At 47.5% G+C, this 27,934-nt stretch overlaps 1 protein-coding gene and 1 long non-coding RNA gene across 4 annotated transcripts in view; one reads left to right on the forward strand and one right to left on the reverse strand.

Moving 5' to 3' along the window:
* Positions 1-23,767, forward strand: part of Myo5b (myosin VB) — a 317,620-nt gene extending 293,853 nt beyond the window's left edge. For all 3 annotated transcript variants that reach the window (XM_031366041.1, XM_031366040.1, XM_031366039.1), the window contains exons 31-39: positions 792-885; positions 3,057-3,200; positions 7,281-7,432; positions 8,977-9,066; positions 11,574-11,724; positions 13,812-14,097; positions 15,820-15,994; positions 18,027-18,107; positions 23,240-23,767. In XM_031366041.1, the coding sequence (XP_031221901.1) occupies positions 792-885; positions 3,057-3,200; positions 7,281-7,432; positions 8,977-9,066; positions 11,574-11,724; positions 13,812-14,097; positions 15,820-15,994; positions 18,027-18,107; positions 23,240-23,392 (1,326 nt within the window). In that variant the 3' untranslated portion in view covers positions 23,393-23,767. The remainder of the gene's footprint in view (positions 1-791; positions 886-3,056; positions 3,201-7,280; positions 7,433-8,976; positions 9,067-11,573; positions 11,725-13,811; positions 14,098-15,819; positions 15,995-18,026; positions 18,108-23,239) is intronic.
* On the reverse strand, positions 20,526-26,956 carry LOC116087352. The gene is made up of 2 exons (XR_004117390.1): positions 26,753-26,956; positions 20,526-21,863 (listed from the first exon to the last, which is right to left on the reverse strand). It is a non-coding gene; the product is annotated as an uncharacterized LOC116087352 (long non-coding RNA).
* Positions 26,957-27,934: the final 978 nt, after the last annotated feature.

Consider the following 27,934-nt stretch of genomic DNA (forward strand, 5'->3'; position numbering starts at 1 on the left):
CAATGCCATCCAAGGCGAAGGTCCTCTCTCAGCTGTGGAGCGCTCACCTCACACACACAGCGCCCTGGGTTCTATATCTTAACACACATGGCGTGAGACTCCACACCAAAGATCTTGCAGAGGTCTCAGGATGGACCGTTCGCCTCTCCCTTCTCCGTCGATGTAGTTACCTAGGTTTGACTCTCCTGATAACAAAGCAGGGTTCTTTTCCTCTCTCCCTTCCCTACCACAGGAACCACCGCCCAGCTGGATGAGGGCTACAATTGATAGCCAAGTCCTTGGGAACAGCTGGCTGTTCTAGGTCCCAGTGGACTGCCTTGCCTCTCGTGACAACGGTTGCTAGGGATTGGGGCCACAGCCCTGGTTCTGTTTGGCTTCTGATACCAGAAACCTCTGTTTGGCTTGCTGACTCTGTCAGCTATGTGGCTGCATTCCCACACCTCCACCCAGAGTGCTGCCTGCTACTCCCCTGGATACCGAGGCTGGGCGTCCCCTGAGGATTGGCCTAAGGGAACCCCAGGATTCCACAAGGTGCCCGAGTGCTGCAATGGGAGGAACTCGCCCTGGGAGTTCACTCTGTTATTGCTGGTAGAATGAACTCTGACTCATCGCCTGGGCTCTGAGCAGTACTGAGCCTGTGTGAGCTGGCCCTTGTTGCTCCTACCTGAGCAGGCTCCTCAGCCTCTCTGGGCTCCTCTGTTCCCGGCAAGAATTTTTTTTTTTTTTTTTTTAACCATTCCTTCAGGGTGAAGCCAATTCCCTGTTCTCACACAACAACTTCATTCTTTCAGGATTTTAAGGAATTGGTAGAAAAGCTGGAGAAGAATGAGAGGAAGCTGAAAAAGCAGCTGAAGATTTACATGAAGAAAGTCCAGGACTTAGAAGGTAGTGTGCCTGGGTGTGCGTGAGGCAGAGGTGACCCTGCCAGCCTGGGGGACTCAGCAGCTTGCCCTTTGGCCCACTGTCCATTTCCTGAGTTTCCTGATGGCTGCGCCTGTGCCAGTCATATCCTGGGAGAATTTAGCTGCTGGGAGCCCTCCTCCCTTCAGCATGTAGAGCTCAGGGAAGAGGCCCAGCTTGAGCAGGTGTGAGCCAGGCTGGAGGCTGTGGAGGAGAGAGCCACACAGGTAGATAGTGATGCCTTTGAAGGGCATCGAGGCAGAGCGAGGCTGTCTGGTATGAAAGAAAACTGTGACACAAAGACCTGGGGCCCTCGCCCCATGGCATGGGATGTCCCAACTAAACTTCCCATTTGGAGTCTAGATGGTGGAACAGATGGAAATCTCAATCGCTTTCCTGATGCCCTGGGAATGTCCTTTCCTGTGACTGGCATACCCTCTAAACATGCCTTACCCTGCTTGTAACCCTCAGGCGCCTCGTGTCTCAAGCAACCTTCTGCATCCCTCTTCCCTCAGCTCAGGAGCCACCACCCTAGGCTTGGAATCCTGTCCTGTGCTGTCCCAAGGCCACAGGTCACTGGGCACATCACTGATCACAGGGCATATGTCTGTGGCTTCTATGGTGTCGGGGACAGTTCTGCCCACACCAGGCAGCTTCTGACCTCTTCTCAACTGCTGGCCTCCCTGCATTTGCCCCTGTGCACCCTCCATCTATGGGAATTTTATCTTCTGGCCCTCAGGTGGTCATTGTCCAATCTCTTGGCTTCTAGCCTATCCATTCTGCTCAGTCCAGGAGATCATCGTCCCCTCCCCACTGCTTCACTGTCTGTGTCCTCACTCCCCTGTGTCCAGTCTGTGCCTGGGTGGCTCAGTAGTTCCCCAGGGCTTGCCTCTGCTCAAAAGCACTATCTCTCCTCTCACCTTCTCAAGGCCAGCAGAGTGAAATCCCAGCTCTTACCTGACGCTCCTTTGAATGTGGACATGTGTGTGCACACACACAGACCATCCCTCCAGCCTGTTACAAATGCCCACCATGGCGGGTCACTTACCCTGCTTTTTCCCCGTTCATCTAGGGCAGTAGTTCTCAACCTGCTTGATGCTGCGACCCTTTAATGCAGTTCCTCATGGTGTGGTGACCCTCCCAACCATAAAATTATTTCCTTGCTACTTCCATAACTATAATTCTGCTACTATTGTGGATCACAATGTAAATATCTGATATGCAGGATATCTGATATGTAACCCCAGGGGGGATTACAACCCACAGGTTGAGAACCACTGACCTAGAGGCTGGGTTGAGGGACCAGCCCTGTTCTTGTCTGTTTTCTTTCCTCCTGCTTGTCTTTCTCCGGGTTCAGCCTCTATCAGCACCTACGGTGCACACCCCTAGCCTGGCTTCTGGCCAAGACACATCATCAAGGGCTTTTATATAAAAACACAAATGCCTCTCCTCAGCTGGCCTGGTGGGGGTGAGTCTGGGGACTTCATATATGACCTGTGCTGATGACGGTACCTCCTACTGTTGGTACCCAGGTGGACAATGAACAATATCTAGAGTCTACTACCCTCCTCTAGGCTGGGGGAAAGGTCCGAATGAAGCTTGACAAGTTCTTGATCCCCCCGATTGGAACCCCTAAGATGCTTGTCAGATAATTGTGCTTATGTGGGCTTCACTAAGCATGCCCCCCAGCCACACACTACATTTGGATCCCATGTTCCTTCTCCACTGGCATCACCTGCCCCCCCTGCCCAGCCCACAACTGTGCCATCAGTGTCATGATGGTGCATGCTGTGGTGCATGGACTGAGGAGAACAGGCCTGGCTGGCTCTCTATCCACACTTGTGGAGCTTCCTTACAGCTTGGTAGAAGAAAAGCACTTGCCAGCAAGTCAGACTGTACATGGCTGCCACCATTTCTCATATTTTCTCTGGTCCAAAACCTACCCGTTTTCCTTCCATTGATCCTCCCCCCGATCCTTGTACACGGTGAACCCCCCAGCACAGGTGCTGAAGCCCTCCACCCACAGCTAGAGAGGTTCAGGCTACAGGAACAGATACACAGAGTGTGAGCGTGATGCCCGAGCTGGGCCACCCGTCCTGCAGGCCTCAGTCACATGTTCTCACCATGTTTCTTTCCATTCTCTCTTTCCCACTCAGCTGCCCAGGCATTGGCACAGAGTGACAGGAGGCACCATGAACTCACAAGACAGGTCACAGTCCAACGAAAAGAGAAGGACTTCCAAGGCATGCTGGAGTACCACAAAGAGGACGAGGCCCTCCTCATCCGGAACCTGGTGACAGGTCAGAACCTACAGTGCTGTGCCCCCTGCCAGCCCTCTTTCCTCTCCGTTTCTATTCAGCCAACCCTCCCATAGCCTCAGTGGATCCTGCAGTCCCCTCCTCTGCCTCACTCCCACCATCCCCAGCTGTTTCTATACTCCCCTGCTACTTTTCCAAAACCACCTATAACTTCGCATCAGCTCAGGGAAGGGGAGGTCTCTGTTCTGCCAGTGGCCACATGGCTCCTGCCCGCCACATGCCTCTCTGCAGTAGCAGCTGCAGTTCTTTCTCTGGGAAGTTCAGGTGGGCAGCGGTGCTTTGGCTTGTCGGCAACTGTGCCAAAGGTCGTTTCCTCCCTCCTCGTTTAATTCTCCTGGCATCTGTATCGGTCGGCACTATACAAATCCAGACCCCATAACGGAGGATACTGAGATCATTCTAGGAACTGTCCCATGTCACAGAGGGGATAAATAGTGGGTCAAGGATTCAAACGTCTTCTAGTTACGGTTTGTTAGTGCTGTACAATCCAGCGCCCATGAGCGTGGCCTCTGGAATGGCACAGCCTCTGTGTAAGCTTGCCCCTTTCCTCCCTGGCCATGTAGTTGAGGACCAGTGTTCTCGGGTGTGTGACGCCATGTTGTGAGTGATAGAGGCTCAGTATGACGCCCAGCAGCTTCGGCTGCTCCAGGAAAAGCAGACTCCCTCCGGCTTGGTTCTCAGGACTAGAACTCCTGCTACCTACTTTCCAGCCCGCTAGCTTTGGAATGCCTCCTGCCCAGGGGGTCACTCCTCATGGAAGCCATTCCCATGGGAGCCGCTAACCCCACCTCCTTCCTTTCTTAGACCTCCTTCCTTTCTTATCTCGGCCTCATCAGCCGTCAGTAAGCCTCCTGTAGGCTCCATCCTGCAGAGCCAGGAGGAAAAAATCTTAGAGGAGAGAGTCCTGTGGGCAGAAGGAAGACGATTCGGGGTCTAATCCTGTGCTGCTGGCTCCCTTCCTTGTGACACTGTAGTGTCCCCATCTGTCAGACAGGGTGGAGGGACTGACCCTGCCTTCCCAGCATGTGAGACAGAGCCAGAGAGCACACTGCAGGGCTTTCTCACTTAAGGAGTTGGAGCTCAAGGTAAAGATTGCCCTCCCCGGCATTAGGGGGCATTAGGCCCCCGCTGGGTACGGAGCCTAGGCCAAGAGCTCAGGAGCAGCAGAACATGATTTTTGCCTTAGCATGGTTGCCCTTTGGTTGTTTGATTTGGGCGTTTTTGAGTAACTTGCTGATGACTATTATGCTCCAGCAACTACATGTGACCTATAACGAGCAAACCTTCACTCCGTGGTGAATGTGAAACACGAAGTGTACAACATCAGAGTTACATGTGTAGTATATATCCTGAGTAACTAAATAGGACTCTAAATTTTATGACTTAAATAAGCGCGAGTCAAGGCTCCCTTCTGCTCTGACTGCTTAGATGGCCCTAGGCAATCACTTCCTGCCTCCATACCAAGAAAGAATACCTTGTCGTCTGCCCTTCGGACAACCCCACATCCATAGACGACCCTCTTCTGAACCTGTCACTGGCTAGTTGCTTCAGAGGGGAGAGGAAAGAGTTGTAATCTCCACCCCATAAGATGCTAACATTTGCCTAGGAAAATTCCAAGCCAAGACGAGCTGCTTAAATCTGCACATAGGTAAAACTTGAAGTAAGACATTAGAGGCTGGAAATGTAGGCCTATAAAATACAATCTTTTCCCTGAGTGTTATGGCCTATGATTAACACTAACTGAAAGGGTATATTTGAAAGAATGATGTAACCTGTGTATCAACTGAAAACACATGCAGCCCAGCCCCACCCCAACCCTGCTCAGCCTTGACGGATGATTTAAGGATGTGGCTAGCCCAAGTAGAGAGTGGGAGGCCTTCCCATTTGTGAGTTCCAAGCCCAGAGGGTTTTTGGGGCTTGGTTTGGTCAGGATAATGAGACTGAAGGCTGTGAGCTGGGACAGAGCCAGAGCCACAGTGAGGTGTGGGGCCCTTTCCCACCCACCATCTTAACCTACACCAGGCCTCTTCCTGCTGCTCTGCTCTCTCCATGACTCACTACTTTAAACTTGGCTCCTTAGCTCCCCAGGATACTAAAATCCATCTAACAGTTCCCCAGGGGTGTTAGGGAGGGAGAGGCAAGGAGCTTGATTTCTCACAGAGATCTGCCTGCCTCCGCCTCCTGAGTTCATAAGGAGTCACAGTCCCAGGCAGGGACAAGGGCAGAGGAGAGGAGCTGGAGAAAGAGCAGGGCAGACTGAACGTGGCTCCCGCCATGTGGAGGAGAAGGCAGAGCGGCAGTGGGCTGCTGGACCAATTCAACTGTGAGTCATCAGGTCAAGTACCGCCAGGTACTCACTCCAAACTGACAGCTCTCTGCCGTTCAAATGTGCCTTCCATTGCTGTAAAGCACCATGCCCATTAGGAGTACACTCCACCATGAAAAGAACTCAAGGCAGAAACTTGGAGACAGGACTGAAGCAGAGACCAGGGAGGAGTGCTGCTTACTGGCTCGCCCCCTGTAGCGATCTCAGCCTGTTTTCTTATGCCATCCCGGAGCACACCCAGCATAGTAGGACCTCTCACGTCCCATCACATCCAGAAACTCAGCCAACATGACGGGCTTTCCCACATCACATCCAGAAACACACTCAGCATGGTGGGCTCTCCCACAATGTTCACTGGTCAAGAAAATGCGCCCCAGGCTACTCCACGGGAGGCATTTTCCCAATTGAAGTTCTCTCTTCCCAGATGACCCTAGCCTGTGCCAAGCTGGCAAAAAACTAAACATCACACCCATGGACCAGAGATAGTTTCAGCCCTCCCTGCCCTTGGCCAACTGGCTATCATTGGGAACATAATGATTTGCTACCAGATACGATATTGCTAAATTCTCCTGGTACCAATCTTCACATATCAAAGAATCCACTGTGCCCAGTCAGAAGTTCAGGTGCCAAGAAATGGAGGCATTCTCACCCCATTGCATGACCCAGATTCCGTTTATAGCCTGCCTCTAGCTATAAGCCCCTTCCTGAGGACCGTGGTGTAAGCCCCTTCCTGAGGACCGTGGTGTAAGCCCCTTCCTGAGGACCGTGGTGTACGTTTGTAACCTGTGGTCCTTTTATCCACGTGGTAGATAAATCCCTGGGGACCTGTTTATTTACTGATGCAATACAAGCACCGAGGACGAGGAATCTGGAGTGGGGTGTTGGTTTTTGTTTGTTTTTAGACATGGTTTCTCTATGTAGCCCTGGCTGACCTGAAACTCTCTGTGCAGACCAGACTGACCTCAAACTCACAGAGATCTGCCTGCCTCTACCTCCCGAGTGCTGGGGTTAAAGCTGTGTTCCATCACACCTGGCCATGCCATACTTTTGCTTTTTGACCAGTGTCGACAGCTGCCAGTACTCGGGTGGATGTGCACATAGCCCAGTTATCTGAGATAAGATATTGACCGAAAGCAACTCAGAGTTCATTTGCTTTCAGGTCCAAAGGCTAGAGTCCTTAAATGCAAGGAAGGCGTGGCTGCAGGCTCCTGACCAGGAATCTGACCCCATTTCATCCGCACACAGGAAGCAGAGAAAGCAGGCAGGAAGTAGGGCAAGGCTATAAACCCTCAAAGACTACCCCCAATGATGCCCCTCCTCCAGCAAGGTTCCACCTTCTGAAGGTTCCACAACTTCCCCCAAACAGCATCAGCAGCTGGACACTAAATGTTTGGATACAAGAGCCCATAGGGGTTAACTATCACAGTTGATTTTTTTTTTTTTGGTTTTTTCAAGACAGGGTTTCTCTGTGTAGCTCTGGCTCTCCTAGAACTCACTCTGTAGACCAGGCTGGCCTCAGACTCAGAAATCCACCTGCCTCTGCCTCCCAAATGCTGGGATTAAAGGTGTGCACCACCACTGCCCGGCTACCACAGTTTATCTTATTCCTCTTTCAAGCCCTGTGAGGAGTGGATTCCCAGATCAGCTACCGAGAAACAATGCAAACATTTCTTTTTGAGACAAGGAATTCTGACAAAGTGTTCTACTAGAGCTAACTCACATGTTATTGCTGTTAGACCTGAAGCCCCAGATGCTGTCGGGCACCGTGCCCTGCCTGCCTGCATACATACTCTATATGTGCATCAGGCATGCCGACTACACCAACGATGACCTCAAGGTGCACTCGTTGCTGAGCTCCACCATCAATGGCATTAAGAAAGTCCTCAAGGTAAGTAAGGGGCCCAGTTCCCAGTAGTCCTAGCAAAGCTAGCACCTCCGTTGCCTCTCTGTGCCTGTGTTCTGCCAGTTATCTGGGATGCCTATGGGTTCTCCGAGTTGAGTCAGGTCTGCAAATGTCAGGAAGCACAGAACTCCACGTAGGCCTGCAGCAACCTCTCTGCTGAACCTGTGTTTCTGGGAAAGCCTGGCTGCCCACTAGGATAGATGCTGTCGAGGTGTGCTACCTCTGAACCAAGCTTACGAACCCATACTCTCTCACCGTTCCAAAGGGCTGAGGAACACAATCCTGGCTGGTGGCACTGCAGAGCTGCTGCCATTCATTGGTTTACGTGAGGCAGACTGGGCCAGAACCGGGCTGTGCTCGTAGCCGTGGGGGTCAAACAGCCCACGAATGCCACCTTCTGGCACAAGATTCTTATGGACTGTAGTAGCAGTTGCTTGCATCACTGGCTAGCCTGTTTGTGGGTGAGGCATTTTTACAAAGGAGCTGGAGTCGAGCGGTAGGAGGGGGACTGTAGAGGGAGATTAGACCTCAGTGACAGTGACAATCCTATGTCAGCCACTGGTTCAGATTATCCCTGACACTGCTGCTTCCAGGAGGCAAGCCACCCTCGAGAGCCCTGCAGCCAGGCCACGTCTGGTCCTTGAGCTTATGATCCCTGATTTGAGAATAAGCTAGTCTTAAGCGCTGGCCTGGCGGCAAGCCCTTGGCCTCTGCCCCGCCTTCCCTGACTCGGGCTCGTACATGATGTTATCTCCTAATTGCTGTGAAGTGTATCATGAGCTTGTACATGTTGATCACACTCAAATTGGTGTCTCTGGCCTTGACCTCTTTTACAAGCTCCAGCCAGAGTCTTAAGGCAGCCTAGGACTACAAACGTCCCTCCCTTAGAGAGGCCTCCATAGCTCTGAGCTAGATTAGCCTGTTCTGGCCCATAGCCTCGTTTTACCGTCATGGCTCATACTCACGGCTATTTAAATAATGCCAGATAAATAAACTTACAGAATGGGCTCTGAGAAGTCAGTGGATGTGATGCAGAAACTGGATGGATCAAGTTGTATATGGTTTGCTAAGCAGCCTTGGCCACTTAGTTTATTGCGACGGAACATCAACGGGACACCAGCGTTCTCTCCTGCTATGCTCCCTATAGCATGGCTTATGTAGCTCAGAATCAGAGTTGGCCAGTCCACGTTTCAGACCAGACTTGAGCCTGGTGCTGCTGTGGACCACTCAGCTTCACGGTCTTCACTCACAGGAGTCAGCGGGATCTTCCCGTGTGCCGGGCCACGCATTACTCATCCTCCTCCTGGGGAGGAGACTGGGGAATGGCTCTGTCTGTGCCATCCTTGGGAGTGGAGGAACAGCAGACCCTTCAGCAAAGGTTAGCTTTTCTGGGACTAGAAAGCGGACTGCATACATCAGGCTGCCCAGGAATGCTGGGTAACACAGGAGACACAGAGCAAGAAAGGCACTGGGGACATATGTCAGCCCATGGGAGGCCCTCAGCCACTGCTGTGCTTTTCTTTTTGCAGAAGCACAATGACGACTTTGAGATGACATCATTCTGGTTATCCAACACCTGCCGCTTTCTTCACTGTTTGAAGCAATACAGCGGTGATGAGGTGAGGAGTGAGCAAAGCGCCCCACAGTGGGTCCCCTTTTATCCGCTTGCACTTTGGGGTGCTATAGACCCCCTGCCTTAGACGATGGGTATAAGGTCTGTGAGGCACCTACTGGGACCTCAGATTCTGGGAATGCCTTTGCAGGACTGGGTTGGGGCACAGGTGACTCTAGGCTTCAGTGGGCTCAGGGACTCTGAAAAATCAAGAGATAGAACCGGTATGGAAATGAGTTCATTTAAACACACAGGGCCAGAAAGCCCCTTGACTCCCTAGGAGACCCTTGGGATGTCATATTTCTAAAGTTGTCCTAGAGGAGCCTTATCAATGAAGGCTGGGAGAAAGGTCAAGCGTCTGGTATATCCAGCTGTCTCCTGGGCTCTGTCTACTTCAGAATAAAGATGCCTCCAGAAAAGAGGTACCCCTATACAGAACCACATGGTACAAACTGATGTCGAGGGCCAGCTTCTTGCTTCCAGCTTGATTTGATTCAATGACCTGAGGCTGTCATTTCATCTCCCATTCTGGACCTCTTCAGTCCAGTTTTATCTGGAACTCACATTGGGGGGATTACCCTCTGCCATGCTGCAGTGCAGTATCTTCAACTTCATGGCATACAGTGCACGGTCCAGTTTCCCCAGTGCTTTCTGCCTCCCACAAGGTCTCAATTCCCCACTCTCCTGGCCGTTCATACATCTCACCCTGCCCAAAGTCAAGGAGTAGCAAAAATTAAAACAGTGCACCAATATTTTAAAGTTTTATTCCATCTCAGTATTTTAAAGTTTTTTTTTCTATCTTTTGTGCCATATAAAATAGAAACATTGTCCTCCTGAGGCAATGAACTAGTCTTCCCCAGTCAGTCATTTTTGGAATGTGGTTTGACCCTACCTTCCCTTAAGAATTAGAATCTGAGTTTGGGCACTTGCTTTTACTATGAAAGGGATGGTAAAAGTGGAAGAAATATCCTTGTGTCAAACTGGATGACTTCTGTTCCCTATGAGCTCTTTTTGTATGGGAGTACTCTCCGGCCTTTCAGTAAGCTTTACACAATGTCTTAGCTTCATTTGTGACAAAATGCACTGACAAAAACTTAATTGAGAAAGCGTTTACTTGGCTCACAAATCCTGGTTACTGACCATCTGTGGTAAGAAATCAAAGCAGCAGAAACTGGAAGCTAGTCACGTTGTATCTACAAAGAGAAGCAGAGAGCAAGGAATAAATGCAGGCCTGTAGTACTCGGCTCCCTCTCCCCTTTTCATTCAGTCCAGGGCCCAACCATTGAAATGGTGTTGTCCACATTCAGGGTGCGTCTTCTCACCTGTCTGCCAGATGATTCTAGACCTTTGTCAGGCTGACAATTAGCTGTAAGCACTGTTACCATATATTCCAACGGTGTTAGGAAAGAGCAAGACCAAGGGCTCCATGACCCCGGTCTGCTCCTTGTGCTTCTGCTCTTGGGGACAAGATTTAAACCACAGTGTAACCGACGCTGTGTAGTCTAAACTGCAAGGAGGGATAAGCAAAGGACACTATCTCTTAGTGATCACAGTTGCTCCTGCTTCAAGGGGCCACAGGTTGAGTGGGATGGCTGCCGCTTTGATAGCACTGATCTTTTTGGCTGCTGTTAATTCCTCTCGGCCTGAATAAAAAGGACCTTGGAGCTAGGCTCAGTGGCACACGCCTTCAACCCCAGCAGTTGGGAGGCTGTGGTAAGAATATCCCAAGTTTGATGACAGCCTAAATGCTATAGCGAGACCATCTCAAAACAAAAAAAGACAAAAATAGCCTTTGGTCACAGGAGTCCTTGTGATGCTAGGACTTGGTCCAGATTACATGTTCATCCTAGTACAGCCGGCTCCCTACCATTTCTGCCTATCCATTAACTGATAAAATGACAAGAGTCTGTAGATGTCTCCTACAAACAGAACCTGGCCTATGTCATATTCCTGCAAGGCTCCATGTAGCCTACGATTTTAGGGAAATCTGAACACAGATAAACATCTGGAAAGCGTGACTCCTTCCTTTGTTACTTTTTTCTGATTTTGGGTACTCAATATATAGAATTCACTTTATTTTGAGGATCCAAATGATTTAGGCCGTTTTGTTAACATAATTTTTCTTGTCCATCATGAGATTTCCACTTCCTTCAGGGTCCAGGGCCGTCCCAAAGGCTCCATGTTTTCTAGAGTGTTACATGTACGGAGCGGTGGTGGCACACGCCTTTAATCCCAGCAGAGACAGAGGCAGATTTCTTAGTTCTAGGCCAGCCTGGTCTACAGAGTGAGTTCCAAGACAGCCAGGGCTATACAGAGAAACCCTGTCTCGAAAAACCAAAAAAAAAAAAAAAAGAAGAAGAAGAAGAAGAAGAAGGAGGTTAGAGTATTACACGTGTACGGAAGGCCTGAGTGTGGGGTGCTGCGAATAGGACGTTGTTAAAATGCCCAAGCCCAGGAGGTATACGGAGCCCAGGAGACTGCAGAAGCTTACTGACACACACCTTTCCTCCTCAGGGGTTCATGACACAGAACACTGCGAAGCAGAATGAGCATTGCCTCAAGAACTTTGACCTCACTGAATACCGTCAGGTGCTAAGCGATCTTTCCATTCAGATCTATCAGCAGCTCATTAAAATTGCCGAGGGCTTGTTACAACCTATGATAGGTAAGCTGGCGCTGCACACACAGCTTGGGGTCTGGAAGAGGAGGGTTGTGACAGGTTTGCCTGGCCTTTTGGGAGCCAAGTGTTACTAGCTGTGGCGTCCAGGCCAGAGCCTCCCTAGGGAAGGCAATGAAGTAGTACACATCGTGCTTAAAACTTGGGGAATTTTCAACAGCATACTGCTGGGCCACCCCTGGCACCATCGGTGGAGAACAAAGGGAGGAGGGAAACCCGCATCCTGTCAGAGCTCTGGTACTTCTGGGCGGGCAGACACCGGAGGCTGTCCACGCTCCACTCTGCAGGGTGGGCATCTGGATCCCAGTCTGCAGGAAGTGGAGGGGGACAGCTGCAGGGGGTCCCTGGGCCTCACGGAGGCCAAGGATGGCAGGTTCTAGCTCCTGGGCATCACAGGCAATGTTAGATACCACCGAAGAGCTAAGAACAGAGGGAGAAATGTGGCAAGTGAAGGGAAGTGGCGGCGGCAGTGCCTGGTTGTTCCTGTGAGAGCGCAGGTCACTGGCCTGGTCTCACGGCTGCAAACGCTGGGCCAACATGAGGAATCTAGTTGGAAAGAGGCAATCCATGGTCTTAAGGTGTTTTATTGTAGAAAAGAGAGAGAGAAAAGGGTAGAGAAGTAGAGGCCAGCCAGGCCACATGGAGAGAGGGGGAAGGGAGAGTAAAGACAAGAGTAAGAGGTTAAGAGAGAAGAGAGAAAAAGGAGGGGCAAACAGCCCCTTACATGGTGGGCTGGGCTACCTGTCTGTTCTCAGGTAATTGCGGGGCAGGGCATACCTAGCTGTGGTCAGTTGATTGTGGGTGGAGCCCACCCAGCATACCAGGAGCTTGGGGCATTGTCTACATGATAGATAGCACAGGATAATGGAGTTGGAGGACTCATGGTGTCAGGCCTCTGTGTCTGTGGGGGCGTGGCTTTTACCGTCCCATCCCTTGTAGAATACTCTACTAGGTCTCTGGAAGCAAGCATCACTCAACCAAAAACACAGACTGCCCTTCAGGGTCCCACAGCATACTATAAAAACACCACCACAATGCCAGCAGAGTGAGGTGGCTTTCCTTAACGGTTTTTTTTTTTTTTGTAGTAATGTTTATAGGCAATATAATGGCATGAGTGCAAGCACAATTAAGACAGTCTCTTCTTGCCAGTGAGGTGCTTGTGAATCAAACTGTAGGAAGCATGGTGCAATCCTATTTACAAACTTTGCACACAGCAGTGAGTGCACTCGGGAAAACGGACGGGAAAGAATAGCTACTTTGTAACAGTAGACTGACACATGTTTGCCACTCAGTGCTGCATGCAGGCAGGGGAAGAAGTTAAACCTGGACCTATGTAATGACATCTCTAGGACCTTACAACACAAACAGGCTGAGTGAATTCCCAGAAGGAGCCATCCAGAAGGATGGTTCCTGGGAAACATTTCACATCAAATCTTCCATCCTCTCTAGTTTTCTTTTAAGGTCCTTCCCACATAGAAGAAGTACTGATATATCAAGCTGGGTATGTTTCAAAACTTGAACTAATTATGGTTGATTGCACCAGTTCCCAAGTAAGGCCTGGGTTCAAATCCCAGCGCTGCCTCTTCCTAACAGCATTCCTGTAGCTAAATTATACAACTTGTTTATGCTCCCATTTGCCCATTGGTAAAGTGCCTCATAGGACTGCTGGCTGAATGGAAGAGGTCATCCTGTCCATAACCTGGTACACAGCTAAATGCTATTGAATAAGGATGCTGAAGTAACTAACTTAATAGATGCACAGTTGGAACCTGGGCTAGAACCCTACCAGAATTGGCTCAGTTCTTAAACTTTGGACACTTGACAGAGGTAGTACAGGGTACAGATAGTACATATCCATCATTCTTGTCCAACCACTAATGAGTTTAAGTAACATTATGTTCCATAGTTACCTTACTCAAGATGGAAATCCACCAGATTCAAAATCCTTTGCCAAATGTAGTGAGTCCCTACCTCTGTTGACCCCGTGCATATCTGAATGGTTTCATTGACCTGAGTGGTCTTACAGCAGAGTTTTGAGGGGAACATACAAGCTTCTAACCATGCCTTCCTTCCAGTTTCTGCCATGTTGGAAAATGAGAGTATCCAGGGGCTGTCTGGTGTGAGGCCAACTGGTTACCGGAAGCGCTCCTCCAGCATGGTGGATGGAGAAAATTCCTACTGCCTGGAGGCCATCGTCCGTCAGATGAATTCTTTTCATACAGTCCTGTGTGACCAGGGCCTGGACCCTGAGATTATCCTGCAGGTGTTCAAACAGCTCTTCTACATGATCAACGCTGTGACTCTTAACAACCTACTCCTGCGGAAAGATGCCTGCTCCTGGAGCACAGGCATGCAACTCAGGTAAGAGGGGTCCTCACACCGGCACACGGAGACCTGTGGTGGCCATCTGGTAGTCTGCTCTGAGCTCTCGGCACGGGTTCACTCTTCACCACCCGCCAGAGTTCTCTGAATTCTCGAATGAACACACACACACACACACACACACACACCCTTTATATTTTGATATGTCTTAATTAGTTCAGTGGCTGGGCCACTCCTGAATCTCCATGTGGCTAACACGCTCTCCTCTGATAGTCTTGAGTTAATACTGCTAACTCTGTATTTCATCTCTGTTACTCCAGACCCAGTTGGGGGAGTGGCCCCTGCGGCTATTTTTCCTGAGTCTTACATATCAGCAGGCTCTCTCCCCTGCAGTTCTTAAGTCTCATTGCTCTGCTTCCAGTCATTGCAATTTTCCTCCTCCTCCTTCCCACCCTCCCTTGTCCTGGAAATCTAAAAGTCCCGCCTCCATCTCCCTGCCCAGCCATTGGCTGTTAGTAACTTTATTGAACAATCAAAAACCAATTGGGGACAGGGACCCTCAGCATCTGGACACTAGATTCCCATGTGATTTGGGGAGCCAAATTAAGATGAAGCATTAAAACCAATCCCCAACAGAGACCTAGGGCCCCAACACAGGCTGGGGGTCAGAACACAGAGCAGCTGTCTTCAAGGTGAAATCCACATCTAACCAGTAGCCCTTCCCACCACTGGATGACTCAAATCCTTCCCCTTCTTATTAACTCACGAAGTTCACTCAGCAGTGATGCTCAAACTAGCTTAGAGATGCTCAGCCAGGTACCTTTTAATTAAGATTAACACAATGTGGCCAGGTCAGCGAGAAAGATGGACGAACTAGAGTTATCAAGGCTGTCAAGGAAATGTGAATAGTTGTAAATTAAATACAAATTATAATTCAGTATGATTAATGCTCCCCTCCCTGTTAATCTATATAGACACATTAGGTATCCCTTTGCTTAATTTTAAGCATGCATGCAACTATTCATTATTCACTAAATATATGGCTACTGAATGCTAGGCACTTTGCTGAGGTTTTTTAAAAATATTTTTTAGACTATTTATTTTTATGTATATGAGTACACTGTTGCTCTCCTCAGACACTCCAGAAGAGGGCAGCAGATCCCATTACAGATAGATGCGAGCCACCACGTGGTTGCTGGGATTTGAACTCAGGACCTCTGGAAGAGCAGTCAGTGCTCTTAACCTCTGAGCCATGTCTTCAGCCTGCTGGGGTTTTTTTTTTTTTTTTTTAACTGTGTATGCATGTAGGAGTAGTGGTGCATACACATGTGGGTGAGCATGTGGAGGCTAGAGGACAATTCAAACACCCACCTTTAAACAAACAAAAACAAGCTCTCGCTGGCCTGAAACTTACCAAAGTTGTCTAGGCTGGCTGGCCAGCAAAGCCTGTGTCCCCCTCCTCAGCCCAGCACCAAGATCACAACAGTGTGCCACCTCACTCCTTTGTGCTTTTGGGGTGTGTGTGTGTGTGTTGGGTTCAACCTCAGGCCCTTTTACTTGCAAGGCAAACATTTTTACAAACTGAGCTGTCTACCTTACCCCATTTTGCAAGCTTTTAACCACATGAGATATCTGAAGCGAAGGCAGGGACACTAGTCACACATCACCTGCACAGCACAGCATGTGCCCCTCCCCACCCCCTCCCCCCACCCCTACTTCATGAATTAAGGCTTAACACAGATTCCTTTTGCCTTGGCTAAGGTACAACATAAGTCAACTCGAAGAGTGGCTTCGGGGCAAAAACCTTCACCAGAGCGGAGCAGTTCAGACCATGGAGCCCTTGATCCAGGCAGCCCAGCTCCTCCAGCTGAAGAAGAAAACCCATGAGGATGCCGAAGCCATCTGCTCGCTGTGCACCTCCCTCAGCACGCAGCAGGTACGGCAGTTCAAGACCAGTGCTGGTCCTTCCGGTCTGTTCTTGCGGGGAGTTTTCTAAGGGTGTGCTTCCAGCCCCAGTGACACGGTTCAGATTGCAACTGACAGACCAGAGATCACTTTGGTCTATAAAACCTGACAACAGTTCCCTGCAACTTTCTGATCCTTCTTTTAAAAATATATATATATATATATTATGAGTACACTGTCACTGCCTTCAGACACACCAGAGGAGGGCATCAGATCCCATTACAGATGGTTGTGAGCCACCGTGTGGTGGCTGGGAATTGAACTCAGGACCTCTGGAATGGCAGTCAGTGCTCTTACCTGCTGAGCCATCTCTCCAGCCCCTTTCTGACCCTTCTTGTGTGCTAAGTTACAAGACCCACAAACCTTGATAACAGCTTCTCAAAATTGCACGTGCACACTTGCATGTGCTATGAAGCGTGTGTGTGGAGGTCAGAGATTGGCTGGGAGGAAGAGGTTTTCTCCTCCACCATGTGGGCTCTGGGGATTGACTTCAGATAACCAGGCGTAGTTAGAGGAGCCCCTACCCAATGAGCTATCTTGTGGCAGGAGCCCCCCCACCCCAGCCATCTTGCTTGCCTCATGTCACAACTTTTTAAAAACAATTCCAAATAGTTCCTAGAATTTTTTTAAATCTGTCAACCTGAAGCTGACTGCTTTCTTTATATACTGTCTTTACAACTGTAATTTGGCCATTTTTTTTAAGTTGTATTTATTATTATACACAAGTACACTGTAGCTGTCTTCAGACACTCCAGAAAAGGGCATCAGGTCTCATTACCGGTGGTTGTTAGCTATTATGTGGTTGCTGGGATTTGAACTTAGGACCTTCAGAAGAGCAGTCAGTGCTCTTACCTGCTGAGCCCTATTTTGCCATATTTTAAGACTCCATTTATATCAGTTTTAAATGAAGCTTTAACAATCTAAAGGTACTTAAATATCTTAAATTCCTCTCCCCAAAATTGTATTTATATACTATAATTTGATTATAAACATACAACTAGTCTATAAAGAGATAAGTTCTAGATCTTGCCTTTGATCACAGCTTCTTAGAAATGGACCACAGATACCAGTAAATGGAAACTAGACTCTCCCAATCAAATACATATCTTTCCCAACAAATACTTTTGCAGCCAACTAAACTCAGTAAAGTGAAGGGTACATGTTTTTCTGCCCTCCTGACTCCTGAGATGAACATGCAAACTGTTTTTTAAAGATTTATTTATTTATTTATTTATTTAATGTATATGAGTACACACTGTAGCTATACAGATGGTTGTGAGCCTTCATCTGGTTGTTGGGAATTGAATTTATGACCTCTGCTTGCTCTGTCCCTGCTTGTTCTGGCCCAAAGATTTACTTATTATTAGACATAGATACACTGTAGGTGATTTCAGACGCACCAGAAGAGGACGTTAGGAACATGCAAACTCTTAATAACTGAACATTCTTAGTTTTCCAGCTCCCTGCTCCCAGTAAATGTTTCACTTCTGTGAGCTTACTTATTGAGTGTCCCTGGCCTTTCACACAGTAGGAGACTCCCACCAAAACAGTTGATGGGCATGCAAAAGACTGTGTCTGGTTAAGAAGAAAACTCTAACTTGTAAATGAATTGTCTTAAGGAAGAGATGGGAAATGGTGGTTAAGTGAAGTTAAGAAAGCCCCTCTCATACTGGATCCCTGGTTCTCTCCCGAAGAGCCTTAAGTTCCCAGCAGGAAAGAAGCTGGGGGTTACAGCTGGGGGTTTCTGAACTCATGTATAGGTCACCAAGCACAGAGGAAGGGTAGCATCAAGGACATGAGAGTCAGACAGGAGCTCAGGCTTTGCAGAGTCAGCAATGGGAGGAAACACATCATAAATGGTAGCCTGACCACACATCTCGAGGGGTCTGTCCAGAGAGTTAAACGTTTTGTGACACCACAGTGTTTTTAAGACTCTGTCTTAAAAGCCAAACTTGTCTTTAGTTTGTCTAGTTCTGTACTGAACTCTGCTTTCATTCCAACAGATTGTCAAAATTTTAAACCTCTACACTCCCTTGAATGAATTTGAAGAACGGGTCACAGTGTCCTTCATACGAACAATCCAGGTGAGTCGTTGAGTGTTAATTTTATAATTTCCTGCACACACAGGAACCTTTTCATCCACGGTAACAGTGACTGCACACAAGCAGATGGATAGCCTTATCCTTGCTTCACAGCTTTTAGACTCAAGGGCCTCATTTGCCAGAAACACCTTGCTAAATCCGAGTGGAATTATCAAGGGAGCTTAATATCAATCACACCCCTGTGGAAGTAAGAACGTTCTCTTAGATTGTAGTCTGAACTCTTAAATCTCTTCTCTCATAATCACAGTAATGTGCCTTTGGGGATAGGCAGGAAGAAACATATCAAGCAGATGTATACTTAGATCCTTCTTGAGATGTGAGTTGTTAACTTAAACATGAGCTTCCTGAAGCTGAGCCCAAGGAGGTTTGGGTGCAGTGGGAGGCCTTCTTGGGTGACAGTGGCTGACAGGAGCTGGCTACAGTATTGACTCACAAAGCAGGACTCCTCTCTCAGTTAAGTAGGGGATACATGGACAGACGGGGATACGTGGACAGACGGGGATACGTGGACAGACACATTGCATTAGCCAGCATGAGTCAAGGATAGGAAATAGGGGAACAAGACCAGAAGAGGAGTCTGGGGAAATGGGAGGATTTATCAAAAACTGTCAAAGAACCCCCAGAGATCAAGAGCTTGGTAGAGAATGCTGCTCTCCTTTGCAAGGCTGGGGATCTTATTCCAAGATTTAAAAGAGATCTAGAGATTTAAAGAGTGCCCTGGCTGTGAAATGACCCATGGAAAAGAATAAATGAACTCTAGCCTGGTATTTAAGTAAAGATGACAGAGGTCAAGACAGATGCCAAGTCAGACTAAAGGTAGCAGTTGTCTCAAGGGCAGGGGAGATGCCAGGGCATGCTAAGTATTCAGCTCTCAGAGCAGGCCAGCTCACCCACACAACGGACCGAAGTGGGGGAGGGAGGACGCTGAGTGGGAGCATAGGCCAGGAGGAGGGCAGAGCCAGCTCCTAGACGCAGAGAAGGAATTGGGAGACAGAAGCCGTGAGATAACCCCAACACTAACCCACTGCTGATTTTTGTGGAGGGCTGAAAAGCAATTCAAGCACAAAGTATAGGATTCAAGAAGTGAACACTGAGCCACGTGGGAGAGAGGTCCATAACTCACTACAAACAGCACTGTTTGCAAGAAGGGAGTTCAGTCCTAAGCTGACTGATAAACACCAAGCCAACTGCAGGCCTAAGGGATGAAGGACATAGAAAAGAAAACATCCTTGATGGTGAGAGTTAAATATTGTTAGAAAATATGACAATCCTGCCAAAACTTGTTTTTGCCAGCTGTGGCTTGTTTCTTCCTATGACATGCTTGAAAGTACTGGTGAGCAGCCAGCCCGACCCCACTCCTACCTGACCCCACTCCTACCTGCACCACACTTGATCTCCTGACCAGCGCTCGAAGCTGCTTGTTAGACGTATCGTTGCCCGTATACTGGGATACAGTATACGTGTTTAAACATTCACCTGCATTACTGAAGCAGTGCATAGTAACTCATAAATATGTGTGGTTTTCACATAGCCATTAAAACACTTTAAACATTAAAGCTTGGATAGTGTAAGTTTGAGAGCTGTTAGCCCACCGCAGGGGCTCACGGGGACTCTCTGTGACACCACATACTGTCTGAGTTTCTGTCAACTGTGTGTGCCTAGAGCCCCAGCTGAAAACTGCCGTCCTTCAGCCTCTTTAATGGGCCCCGTTTTCATGTTCACCCCTAAATCTACAATTTTCTCAAGGCTTCTTTTTTTTTCTCATGGCCTTAATTACTTTAAAAATGTGCAGAGAAGCCGGGCGGTGGTGGCGCACGCCTTTAATCCTAGCACTTGGAAGGCAGAGGAAGGTGGATTTCTGAGTTCTGAGTTCGAGGCCAGCCTGGTCTACAGAGTTCCAGGACAGCCAGGGCTACACAGAAACCCTGTCTCAAAAAACCAAAAAAAAAAAAAAAAAAAAAAAAAAAAAAAAAAAAAAAAAAGTGCAGAGAAATAAACCAGACCCAAAATCTGTAAAACTTAATGAGCTCATCTACGATTAGAATTCACATTCGGAATGGAAGCTGTGAATTTTCACTTTGGAACTTAACACTCTGTGTTGAATAGCTCGTATGCACTCGTCTACCACCCCAGACAAAAAAATCCATGGCAGAATTAGATATAAAGTTAGCTGTCTGCTCTCTTTCACAGCTCGTGTCCATTGCCTGCACTCCGTCCTTCCTCGCCTCTCTCCTGCTCTCTTTTCTTCATGTTATACTGTGTGTGCAGGCACCTTTGTTTACATAGGTGAATGTGTTATTGGCTAGATTCTGCATGAGAAAGAATATGTGGTTTCTTTTCTTTCTTTCTGAGATTGTGTGACCTCATGTAATATTATACATTCAAGTCCATCCATGTTCCTGAATCTTTTAAACTTTTTTAGTGCTGAGTAATATTCCATTACATATATATATACATTATATATATATATATATATACACATACATACACATATATATGATATATTACCAATTTTTCATTATGCATTTATCTGTTTGTGGACAAATAGGTCCAATTCTTTGCTATAGTGAATAAATAATAAAAATGGGGTATAAATATCTCTGTAGTAGGGAATGGAGATTCTCTGGGTACATACCCAGGAGTGAAATAGCGGAGTCATATGGTAGTTCTGTTCTTTATGTTTTTGATAAGTGTCCAGACTGATTTCCATAGTGTCTGTATTGATTTGCACCCTGCCAACAGTGCATAGGGTCCTCTTCTCTCCACGCCCTTTTTTACTGAGTTCTTAATGATGGCCATTCTAACCGGGGTAAGATACTATGTCAAAGCAATTTTAATTTGCATGACCCTGGCGATAGTGGGCCAGGCTATTTTTTTGTGTGAAAGCTGTGTATTCGGCTCGTGGCTCATTTATTGCTGATAGTGTTATCCCCTTGGTATTTGATTTCCGCAGTTGTTTCTAACTTGGCTGTTTGCTCCTGACCTGAACGTAGCTGGTAAAGCCCCACCGCCCTTCTGTTAGTGTGGGCCCATTGTTTCCTTTGCCGTACAGAGGAGTTCTTTTCATGTAGTCCACTTGTTGGTGCTGGGCCTAGCCCTTGTCCTGCTGGCGTTCCAGTGGAACATGCTTCGCCTATGCCAATGCCTCGTGTTTTCTTCTAAAAGTTTCAAGGCTTGGGGTTTAAAATTAAGGTTTGTGATCCGTTTTAAGTTGATCTTATACATGGTGAAAGTTACAAAGCTCATTTCACTTTCTGCAGATGAGAAATCCAGTTTTCTTAGCATCATTTGTTAAATGGGCTATCTTTTTTCCCCCCGAGACTATATTTTTGCCTCCTTTGTCAAAAATTAAGTGGGCATTTTTCAGGGCTTTTAAACAGTAGAGCCCACGATGCAGGAACGGAAGTGCTCCACGAGGCTTTTCTGAGAATCCTCCTGCTGTCCTCTTTCATGGCCGAGAGGCTGTTCTGTAAGAGTGCAGCCATCAGTAAGAGACCATCCGTGCCAGGCGCCACCAGAGCCACCACTGGTACTGGGTTTAGTGAAACTTGTTGCTTCTTTCTCCATAAATAGCCTTCCCTCCCGGTCAAGCTTCTCTCCCTGTTGTATCCAACTGTTCTGTCAAACTCTCTGTATTTTCTTTGAATTGGTGGCCCCACTCTTCAGACGCCAGTATATGAGAAGTTTGTGGCCGACATCTGGAAGCTTATGCAGCACTTTCTGTCATCGTCCTGGTGACTGAACAAAATGAGAACAAACTGAGATTCCAGAGTCCTTGGGGATCCATTTCTTCACAGCCCTGCACTCTAGTGGCTCGCCTTCTACCTCATAGTAAAGGGCTGCTGGTGCTTGCAGGTCTCGGCCTGTTTCAAAGGCTTAAGCAGAACAGTAAAGGCGCCCTGAGAGCTAGCTACAGTGGTGGAACCCAGCTGCTTGGGTACTGAGCAGATAAGAGCCCTTGGTCTTCCCACTCTAAAGTTGGGTAACATTAGAACGCTCGAAAGGTATACTATAGCAAGATAGTGTCGCTATCTGAAACAATAGTGTCTTGTCTCAAAGAGGGGAAAAAAGCCAAAACAACCAATTTTTGTCTCCAGCTGACAGGGCATGATCTGTATTTTCCTGATGAGGATTTTATGGTTCTTCCTCTTGGCCACACGCCTACAGTTCAGGGGCCTTAGTTACAAATATAGCTCCTACCTCGAGTTCATGGTTCAACAGTTAATGGTTAATTCCCAGGTAGGAAGAACAAAGCAGGAGGTTGCAAAATTAATACCAGTGACAAATACTGCCAGGTACCAGCCACTGCACTTCGTGCACTGGATTATTGACTCTTGATCCTCACAGCCTTTTAAGATGAGCACTCTCTCCATCTCCCCCAAGGGAAAAGGGAATGCATGTAATGTAGCTATCTGTCACGGTGTCACGTTCTCTGAGATAATCAACTTGCAAGGGAAAAGGTTCATTTTTGTTCAGATATTTTAGTCTGTGGTGACTACTGTGGCTCCACGGTGATTTTATAGCTGGGGAGGGTCACCACCCCACAAGGAACTGTATTAAAAGGTCACAGGTCAGGAAGGTCGAGAAGCTCTAGAATCTGGTCCATTACCCGCCGCGCCATGACAGTCCTCCCGTGGATTTTGCACCTAAGATAGAGTTTCACCTTCTCCCTTAGATGGGAGCATTTAAAACCAGGTTAGAACAGAGAAGGTGCCTGATTAGCTCCAACAACCTAAATCAGGGCTTGTCTCCACAACATGCCTCAGGGACACAGGGAGCCCACATTGTCCTGACCCTGCACTCCTCCCATCTCATCTTAGAAATCTTTCCACACCATATGCTCCCTCACTTCTGTGAAGTTATTGAAACCAGCTATTTGTGGGTAGTTCTAAATCCTTTTTTGTTGTTGTTTGTTTTGTTTTGTTTGGTTTGGTTTTTCGAGACAGGGTTGCTCTGTGTAGCCCTGGCTGTCCTGGAACTCACTCTGTAGACCAGGCTGGCCTTGAACTCAGAAATATGCCTGCCTCTGCCTCCCAAGTGCTGGGATTAAAGGCGAGCGCCACCACCGCCTGGCTGTAGTTCTAAATCCTTACCCGATCTTACTCCCTCCACAGGCTCAGCTACAAGAGAGGAATGACCCTCAGCAACTACTGCTGGACTCCAAGCACGTGTTTCCCGTTCTGTTCCCATATAACCCATCCGCTCTGACCATGGACTCGATCCACATCCCAGCCTGTCTCAATCTGGAGTTTCTCAATGAAGTCTGAGGATGCGTGTTTCCAAGGCGATCGATCGAGGAGGAAGCATGTGCTGTCAGCCGAGAGAATGCTACATCTGTTAAATATGCCCAGCATAGATCAAACCATGGTAGAGACCAGTGGGGAGCACTGAACTAAATAACGGGGTGCACATTTGTTGTCAGTTTTTGTACATGCTGCTCAGAAAACACCCGGAATGTAGACAATTGTTAAAGCTGTGTTTTCAGGTTAAACCAAGACACGTGAGAATGAACAGCCACTGTGTAGCTCCAGTTGCCATATAAAAATGCCAGTTCTACAGAGTGGAAGTGCCTAGCCTTGATCTTTGTATATAACTTGAGAATGTTCAAACTAAGATAATATTAAAAACACATGACGCACAAATTGCCTACGTGGGTCTTTCAAGAAATAATGATACTAATAACTATAAGAATGGCACATATTAATAAACCGAAGGTGTGGGTGATCTTGGCGTAAGATGGTTTAAGAACAAAAGTATGGGCCTACGCCCCAGGAGAATCCTCCAGGGAATTCGAATTCACTGATGCCTGGTAAGGGGCGCTGGTGTGACTGACCTCCAGAACAAGCACGAGGAAGGAACATTGTCTCTAAGCAAACTGCATGACCCAGCCCTCCATAAGCTCGAGCTCTTGCGATAGTCTCAGGTTTGTGGGAGAGTTACACTAAACACAGTGCAAGTCACAGGTGCCAAGGGTGAGAAAGACGGAAAAGTGCAGCCTCTGCTGCTAGTCAGTGCCCCGAGACCAGCAAGCTTCCACTGCTAGTCACTGCCCTGAGACCAGCAAGCTTCCACTGCTAGTCACTGCCCTGAGACCAGCAAGCTTCCACTGCTAGTCACTGCCCTGAGACCAGCAAGCTTCCACTGCTAGTCACTGCCCTGAGACCAGCAAGCTTCCACTGCTAGTCACTGCCCTGAGACCAGCAAGCTTCCACTGCTAGTCACTGCCCTGAGACCAGCAAGCTTCCACTGCTAGTCACTGCCCTGAGACCAGCAAGCTTCTGCTGCTAGTCAGTGCCCTGAGACCAGCAAGCTTCCGCAACAAGCCAATGCCCTGAGACCAGCAAGCTTCCGCAACAAGCATGGAAATGCTAGCTGAGGACGGATAGCTTTTATTTGCAGGTATAAAACCAAACCAGGGTGCTGCCGGTTCCAGGCCCCAGGACCATAAGGGAAACAGAGTCAAGAACCCAATTGTCTGAAGGAGACTGTATGACCATTAGGTCTTAGTCAAAGATTTGTGCTTTTGGTTTTTGTTTTTGTTTTTAAATGGCTTTGAAAGACTATAATAGATTAGTCCAGCTTTCCCTTCTCAAGTTATTTTCAACATTTTTTTTTCAAAGTTTAAAAACCAACGTAGATACTCTGCCATGAAATAAGAGATTTAGAAGAATATTTAGTAATGATGTGACAGGCTTATGTGTGTGTTCCTCAGAAGTTTGTTTTGCCTTTGGGAACTTTTTGGAACTCAAGGACAAAGGCTTGGTTAAACAACCCTATACGGTCTTTCTACCCTTTTCTATTATCCATATTTATTAATTATAATCCATTTTCCTATGACAGTTACAGGTGGTTTACAAACACACCAGAGAGGAGCTTCCTTATATTGGGATTTCTCCATACTTTAGAAGGCTTCCCCGAGTGTTGCCCAGTTTAGAAGGTTCTTGAGAATACGGCACACGCCAAGCCCTAAAATGCTATGCTAGGACAGGTCTACTGTGTCCCCAGTCCTCCTTGACTGCTGTGGCCAGAACAAAGAACAGGGCCTGGCACGAGACCAATCCGGCAACAAATGCACTGTCGCCTGCCATCATCCCTTCTAGGTCCACCGTAAGCAACCCAGCTGCTCTCGGGTGTCTGTCTCCAACGACAGCCCTTGACATCTGCATCTGACCTTTCAACCCCCAAATGCAAATAAAACAGCTGGATCTTTGGTTACCTTTTTAAAGTTATTTATGAATATAATTTTCCTTAGCATGCACTTTAGTGTTCAAAAATGACTCATGTGCGCGGCGGTGGTGGCACATGCCTTTAATCCCAGCACTTGGGAGGCAGAGGCAGGCGGATTTCTAAGTTCGAGGCCAACCTGGTCTACAGAGTGAGTTCCAAGACAGCCAGGGCTACTCAGAGAAACCTGTCTCGAAAAACCAAAAAAAAAAAAACCTCTCCTTAACCCTCAAGATCAACCAGAATCTCCTCTTGCTAAGCATTTTTAAGAAGTGGTGATTTCCCAAATATGACTCTCTGACCTTGCATATACTCTGAAATCACCATCCCTCACAGCACCCGCCAAGGTGGGGTATGACTCTCCTGACACTGGTCCATCACTAGATAAAAGCTTAGTCATTACACAGAGAAAGGGAGTGGGTAATTCGCATGAAGTAACAGCTTCAGTCTCTCCCAGAGGACAGGAGTATCGTGGCGAATTACTGTGGCTGGTGAGCCTCACATCCTGCCGAGTTCACTTCATCCTCAGAGGCTGAAATGGACCTTTTGAGAAAAACTAATCTTTTTTAGCATTTTGTTCTGTGTATGTTCTGTGTCCGCCCCCACACACACCCCTCCCCAGGTCCTCAGGCATGCTAAGAGAGCACTCTGCCCTTGAGCCTCCCTTAGCAATGAGTTCTTTTCCTCTCAGAGCTAATTTTAAACATTTCCCAACTTCATGAAACCAGTACTATATCTTTGAATTTAAATCAATGCAACACAAGTTTGAACTCTTCACAAAGGATTTTTGCTTCTGAGTAATTACAATTCTGTCATGTGCCTTTAGCAGTTGTAATAACTGACTTACCACATAGTTCCCAGAAGAAGTTGTTGTGGGAATGTTTGGTGTAGCACCCTGGGGAGTTCTGATTTATCTCATGCAAACAAGCACATTAAAGACTAATCACATATTCATAAATCTAACATGTGTGCTTTAAGGACTATCGAATAGGCACCAAGCACCTATAGTCACAGGTGAATTTCCACATAAATTAGTTGCCACTGAAGCAAGCAATTCCCCCTGGACCACCCCAGCTGCAGTTAGGGGTGGTTCCTATAGGTCCCCTGAGAGGTTAGATCCAATGGTAGGCTTCCTCCCTCCCATGGAACATGTCATAGGTGCCGCTTCCCCTGATTTTTTCTTGGGACAAAATATTAAGGCCTTTTAACAATGAATGCATTGAGGATGTGGCAACAAATTGGAATCCAATTCTTTTGCATAAACTAAATTCTCCTCGAACACTTGACCACTCTGTGCTGCTCAATGTGACAGCACAGCAACTGTCTTAAGGTTTCAGTGTTACGAAGACACCGTGACCATGTCAACTCTCATAAAGGAAAACATTTAACTGGAGTTGCCTTACAGTTTCAGAGATTTAGTCCGTTATCGTCATGGCAGGGAGCATGTCAGTGTGCAGGCAGACACGGTGCTGGAGAAAGAGCTGAGAGTTCCACACCTCCATCTGCAAGCAGCAGGAGACTGTTACACTGGGCCCAGGTAAAGCATGAGCCCTCAAACCCCGCCTCCACAGTGACACACTTCCTCCAACAAGGCCACACCCCCTCATTAACGGCGTCCCTCCCTATGGGCCAAGGCCACACCCCCTCATTAACGGTGCCCCTCCCTGTAGGCCAAGGCCACACCCCCTCATTAACGGTGCCCCTCCCTGTGGGCCAAGCATTCTAACACCGTCTATGGAGGCTCATACCTATTCATTCTACCACAGAAACTTCCATTTCTCGTCAAAATATTTGCAGTTGATTTCTGAAGTTAACTTGCCCTGAGGCAAATAACCAAGACTTCCTTTTTGACTCATTGATGCCACAATCGCAGAGTTAGAATTACAGGGTGTAGGAAATTAGAGGCCAATGCCAATGACAAGATTGGTTTTTTTCATAACAAACATCAGTGGATAGTAAAAATTGTCTTTCTAAACTAAGATCTAGGATGGAAAGATGGCTCAGGGGGTAAGAAGCGCTTGTCACACAAGCCTGGCAACCAAGGCTCACTCCCCAGAGCCCACGGTGAATGGTCTTTTGGCTTCCACACATGAGCCATGGCACATGTGTCCACACTTACACTATTAACAAAAAAAATCCTAACACAGGGAGTCGACCAATGGAATTAGCCTGCTGTCTGAAGTCATACCGTTAAAGAATCCAGATTTGGATAGAATGTCTTGCAATCAACTGGCATTTCGATGAAGGCTTGCTTCTCAGAGGAGGTTCACAAAATATTCAGGGGTAAATCTAACATTACAGAAGAAATACTACTGAAAAAAAATTTTTTTTCATTTTGGAAAACTCTGTAAACTACAGCTGTGTTGTAGAAAAAAAATCTGAAAAAATTTTTATTTTCATTTTGGACAAGTCTGTAAACTACAGCTGTGTTATAGAAAAAAAATGCTTGTACCAGTTACTGTAATTATTCCACTGTGGGTAAAAATGTGTGGAAATCTATACTTTTGAATAAAGTGGTGTGTCAAATCTGAATGAAATTTAAAATGATGACTTAACTAAAAAGTATTGGCTACAGTTTACATCTC

The sequence above is a fragment of the Mastomys coucha genome, unplaced genomic scaffold (assembly GCF_008632895.1).
Source record: "Mastomys coucha isolate ucsf_1 unplaced genomic scaffold, UCSF_Mcou_1 pScaffold13, whole genome shotgun sequence".
Classification (NCBI taxonomy): Eukaryota; Metazoa; Chordata; class Mammalia; order Rodentia; family Muridae; genus Mastomys; species Mastomys coucha.